Raw genomic sequence first — 6,070 nt, 5'->3', positions numbered from 1 at the left:
ACCAGTAATGTCCATGTTTGGAGTGTGCCACATTTATTGAGAGAGAAAAGGACTCAGTGCCTTTTATCCCTGCAGGTTGCTTGTCTCTATAAAGTTTGTAAAGACCTATAGGATCTATTTGAGGGTATTCAGGTATGGAGTATGGTCTTGGGTTTGTTAGTCTGAGAATGAGAATTAAGGACTTTATTAGATTTTATTCATGTGTACACCAGTATGATCGGTCATCCTAATGACAGCATGGGAACTCTATTGATTTAATTTTTATTTATTAAGGTTATTATGCATACTTTTATTTTCAGATCTGTGCTCGGCTTGTTCATCTTTTACAAGGATATGAAATTGAAACCTATGCTTGCTAACTTGAGTTTTTTTTGGTACTTTGCTATTTGATTTGAAGTATACCAGGAACTCTGTAACCAGCATAGTGTTTAATGTGCAGCACTTTTGATGAGTTTGAGCAATGATTGTTAGACCAGAGTGACAGAAGGCTATTTTTTTCAAGCAGGTAAAACTTTTTACAAAAGCTAGCTTAGTTACTACACTAAGCATAAGTCCAGAAATGTATGTTTAACATCCTGCCCTTATTTACACTGATTCTGTTTTAAATATTTCAACATTTCTCAAAGTATTTGCAATGATTCAACACTTCTGTTACCTTATATATCTTATTATTAACCTAGGCTTTTATTTTTGTCTGTCTTTCAGTACTATAAACAAGATACTCCAGGACCTGCTGACTTTTTCCTATTTGTATGGATATGTCACCCCACAATAGACTGTATGTTTACTTTCCACTCCACATTCCAAAGTGCATTTTAGAGATGGGCCACATTGAATGTAAAAAAAACAACTGGATTGTCAGCATTCAGTCTTAATGTCATACATCTTCTGTAGGTCTTTGTCAGAATTCGGGTCTGATATCCTCGTTTTGTCATTTATTATTGAAACACCATATGACTTTATACATAGATAGTGATCAATTGATAAAATGATACGTCTTAGTGATGAGCGTTCATATTCGTCACCTCCTGATAGGCAATGCATTGGTTTGACTCTGATGAAGGACTAAACTTTGTTTCCCATCACTCTGAAGAAAAGCCATGAACAAATTCAAGTCGCCTTCAGGTTTTTTCTTAGTGCTGATATGTGCATGTTCTTCCAGGTAGTCAACAACATCAGTAGAATTCACTTTCTTAAATCTGCCACATTGAAAAAAATATTTTGCCTGGATAATTTGAAAATCAATTTATTAAAGATCTTCGCCATCACTTGTTGCACCTGACAATAACGGGTCTACTGCGATTTCATCAGTACTGGGATTTTCTATTGCAATTTTGGTTGCAGGAGCTATAGACGTGACAGGTACATGTACAGTAGATGAGAACAAAATAATAGAAAATGAAACGGGACGTAAGTATGTTTTGACCAAAATATAGTTCCATCAGTGATAAAATATAAATGATAATTCAGTAAATTATCCAAATTATTTTTATTAAAAAATTCACTAATCCACTGCCTAGCAAAATATAGGTGACCTTGTTCCCGAGTTGTGATAGTACAAACTACAGGTCACCTATTTCCTGAGCTATAATCACACAAAATACATGTTGCCTTGTTCCTGATAGTACAGAAATACATGTCACCTTGTTCCTGATAGCACAGAAATACATGTCACCTTGTTCCTGATAGTACAGAAATACATGTCACCTTGTTCCTGATGGCACAAAAAAACATGTCATTGATATGCAACAAGTGTGTACACTGAAATGCTGTATGGTAAGGGACTGGTTCTTTTGTTCTTTCTTAATTTTGTTTTTACAGAATCAGACAGATAGACAGTGACAGGCAGATTTATAGTGATCAACATGTCAAGGGTGGCGAGACACTAGATTAACAAAAACGCATTACTTTAAGATCATGAAATGCACAGAATATTTATTTTTGGATTTCATAATAGTTACAACTTTTGAAGTGGAACAATTACAATTGATTATAATTTGTTCCTGTTCAACAATATGTACAATGGGCATTCTACAAAATCCCTTGTTATTATAGCCTATTACAGGCTGTAGATAATTTAAAGTCACTGTTCAACTTTTGTATGTATTTCTATATTATATATTTATGTAATTGATTATGTACTTATATTTAGTAACTTGCATGATATCAAAAGGAAAATTATATCATTCAATTTTTCATGATTTGCATACAATTTTATATTCATTTTTTATACAAATAGGTTCAGATTAAAATAAAAATAATAATAATAATAATAAACCAATAGCACTGCAAACTGTATTATAAAGGAAATATCTATCCACCTGACATTTAGCACATTTAAGTAAATGCATTTAACAAAAGGATAAAGGATAGGCATCATACAGTTTTATTTTTAAAACTATTCATTATTTCTGTTGTTGTGAAATGTCTTTCCTGGCAACTAAATTTTTTCAACTGTTTCAGAAAACTGAGTCTGGAATACATTGCAGTGAGAGATGGCCTTTTTCTGAATTGCTGTTTTTCTTCAATTAATAATTCATTCATTTAATGCTATATTTAATATTCTTTGGTTAAGAAACTATGTTTGTTTTTAATTCAACCTCGAAAATAGTTTGCTCACGCTGATGTCAGCAAACTTTGTTCCGAATCTCGACAGATAGATACTCCAGCAATATTTCAATCTCTGGATTTATGTCTTGGTTGCAATTAATCATCATCTATCAATTTTAATTACCATGGGTGATTTAAACATTTATACTGCCCAAGCATTGAAAACAATAAATATGTTTTATTGAAATAGACTACTTGCCTTCTACATTATCTAATCATGTAATTTATAATGTGCGAATATTTATCAAATTTATTATAAAAATCTGCTTCTTGTATCTAACTTAAATATTATTTTGTATATTCATTTTCTTACCAGATTATTCTGAATAGTCTATCAATAATAATAATAAAAATATTAATAATAAATGGAACAATTATGCATGTTAAATGATGCTATTTGCTCAGCATTTATTTACATCTTAACATGGATTGTTTTACCAAAGCAAATGCATATGCATATTGCTTTCATAAGGCCTACGTGACATTACAGGAATGCCACACTAAATGGGCCTTCTGTTTATTTCAATTGATAAATGTATAGTTTTCTTTCATCTGATTCATTCGTGATGATTATCATATCCTTACTCTTGTGAATGCAAATCGCCATTGGAAACTTGGGCACTTCTGAAGTTACGACCTGTAGGACAGACCCATCTGGTGATAGCTGATGAATGTTGTTAGAACTGTATCCAACAACATAGATGTTGTCAAATCTGTCCACAGCTACTCCCCTGGGGCCTCTAAGATTGTCAGGACTGTAGGTAAACAGCTCCCTACCATCCATGTCAAAACAGAGGAGTGAATTTAAACTATCCACACTAACATACACTCGTGTTTTCTTGTTATTCAGAGCTACGGAGTTGTAGCTGTAATATCCCGAATCATACTGATGAGTACACTTTACATCTCCCCACGTGTTAATCACACTCAGTTGACTGTTGTTACTACCACAGTTACCATTCACAACCATCTCCAGCTTCCCTGCAGCTGCTAGTCCACTGCAATTGGTTGTTATTATTCTGAGTGGCTTGATGACATCACACACCACTGACAGGATCTGGATTTCATTCTGATTATACAATGACACTGCTACGTCCTGGTCATCCAGTGCGCAGAGGTTCCATGGATTACCTGTTAGTGTATGACTTGTGATGAACTGATAGGAAGAGCTTAGTAGGATGCATTGTTTATTGTCATGATCAGCAAGTAGCACCCTGTCTCCAGGGAGAAATGTGACACCGGTATACAATGGTGCATTATCTGTAGGGACTTTAAGATCAATTACATCAACCCTCATGACACGACAGTCTTTAAATGAATTCCGCAGAAATGTTAGGGGTAGTGTGTTGGAGATGGTTGTTGTTGCAACTTTACCCAAATCAGACAAAGGGAGAGACAAAATGGATTTTCTCAGAGTTGCGAATTCCACATCAAATGTTATTGTGTCAGTTTTCTCGTACTTTTCTTCAACCACATTGTAATAGGAACATAAATGGGACTTCATCTTTGCCACCATCAGAAATTTTTGTAAGTTGCTTCCATATTTATCTACTGCTTCAAAAAGAAAGTGAGAATTTCTCACAGCATGAATTAACGACAAACACTGATGATTCTCTTCCTGTTTCCTGATAAATTCTTCTTTGTAAATTCTGTTTGCCTCTGTCTTCAAGCATTTTTCTAACTCGTCGAAAACGTTGTTTAGTTCCTTTCTTACTTTTCGGATTTCGTCTGACAGTCTATTAACTTGTGTCTCAAGGTTATTAACACTTGACTCGTTCATCTCCATAAATTTCTTTAGATGGGCCTCAATTTTCTTCATATCTGCAATTATTTCAACTGGCTTATTTTCACGTAGCAGAGCAGGGAGTTCTTCTTTCAAGTCGATCACTTCTGAGCAAATTTTATGGCCATGGAAGAAGCAAGCACCACAACATGGAACCTTGTGATCCCTGCAGTAGTATTTTATATCTTCTCCATGATGTCGAGTACATGTAAAGCCTTGTGCTAATTTCAACACATTTTCCGGGTTACATTCTAATTCCTCCACACTTAGAATGTTATGATCCTTTGATATTTTCAGCTTCCTATGTACTTTTAAACAATTTCCACACATGGACTCTTTGCATAATACACAGAATCCTTCAGCCGAAACAGTGGTACCATCAGTGTTGCATGCGTCACACAAACGACCTATTTTCGATTTTGTTGGCAAGATTGATTGTAAGACTGTGTTGACTGGAAACAAAATCGCCCATTCACTTGTCTGTCTGTCCTTTATAGATGGACTTGCAGGATTTCTGCATACTGGACACATTACATGTATCAGGTTCGTATGCTTCGTAGCCTCGGTTGTTATGTGAGACTGTAAACACTTCTCACAGAAGGAGTGGGCGCACGGCAACTGTCTGGGTATGTTGAACTGTTCCAAGCAAATTGGACAACATGGCACATCTTCAGTCTCGATTTTAGCGGCCGCCATTTTTAACACTAAACTATTATATAACTCAGAAAGGAAAACACCCAAATAATGTCTACTTCTTCACTTGTATAACGTTGTTGTTAAATCCTGGTTTGTATCTGTTGACAAGGGCATACTCGATTGGTCACGGCTAACGCAAATATAACATCGTATATGTTCCGACTCTTCCTTCCAATCGTCCAAAATTTCAATTTTTATTAGGCGCTACACCTTGTTCTCTACACTGATTTTCCTTCATACGGACTCGATCTGAATTATGTTTCCTATATAGTCCTCCTATATGTGTTTGTCAGTAATGAACTTTTACCACTGTCTAAATTATATTAAATCATATATTGATCTGAAGAATCTTACACGATGAACTCAGTGAACTCAGCGTGAAGTTCATGTCGTAGGTTTTCCTACATTGTATGAGAGTTTTAAGTTTAAGCAAATCAGCGTGCTACGGGTCACAGCTTTCTTTCCCGGCCACACATCAAAACCTCTAACGAGTATACAATTTCCGTTCAATCAATTCCAAGAATATAAGTATCACCACCAAAACGAAAGAGGAAAATGCTCTAAAAACACTGGGTACTAATCTAGTAATAATTTTGATCCGAGTTCATGCGGGTATTTGGGTTGTTATTATTTTCTGAAGAAAAGAGTATTTCTTGTTGCATTATCTTTCTCAATTTCATAAAAAAAATATTTACCATAATAGCCAAATGGCAGATATAATGTAAATGGAATTGTGTGAGCGACAATATCGGATTGTTTGTCATACTTAAATGCAGCACAAAATTATAACAGGAAAATAGTGCATCCGTCTGTCATGAAGTAAATGAGCAGGTTGTATCGATTATATCATGCAATTTTATCACGAGGGTATAGGGATCGGTGGAAACGTAGAAAGCAGCAGTTTGAAAGTAAAATGTACGTTCTTAAAGGAAACTAACAATAATTAGTTTAAAGTACACTAATTCTATTTGTTGGATAGGA

General features: G+C 34.9%; 1 protein-coding gene across 1 annotated transcript; it reads right to left on the bottom strand.

The window, feature by feature from the left end:
* Window positions 1-1,470: 1,470 nt before the first annotated feature.
* Window positions 1,471-5,195, bottom strand: LOC149783813 (uncharacterized). The gene has a single exon (XM_089933169.1). It carries the CDS (start codon window positions 5,087-5,089, stop codon window positions 3,128-3,130), a length of 1,962 nt encoding a protein of 653 aa, XP_089789295.1. The 5' UTR covers window positions 5,090-5,195; the 3' UTR covers window positions 1,471-3,127.
* Between the last annotated feature and the right edge of the window lie 875 nt (window positions 5,196-6,070).

This window comes from Sinohyriopsis cumingii, chromosome 14 (assembly GCF_028554795.1).
Source record: "Sinohyriopsis cumingii isolate HCF-2022 chromosome 14, ASM2855479v2, whole genome shotgun sequence".
In the NCBI taxonomy this organism is placed as follows: Eukaryota; Metazoa; Mollusca; class Bivalvia; order Unionida; family Unionidae; genus Sinohyriopsis; species Sinohyriopsis cumingii.
The sequence above is the reverse complement of the archived record's forward strand: the minus strand, read 5'-3'. Positions and strand labels throughout refer to the sequence as shown.

Bases quoted from the DNA above. Each gene is read 5' to 3' on its own strand.
- LOC149783813 (XM_089933169.1), bottom strand. From the start codon at position 5,089: ATGGCGGCCGCTAAAATCGAGACTGAAGATGTGCCATGTTGTCCAATT.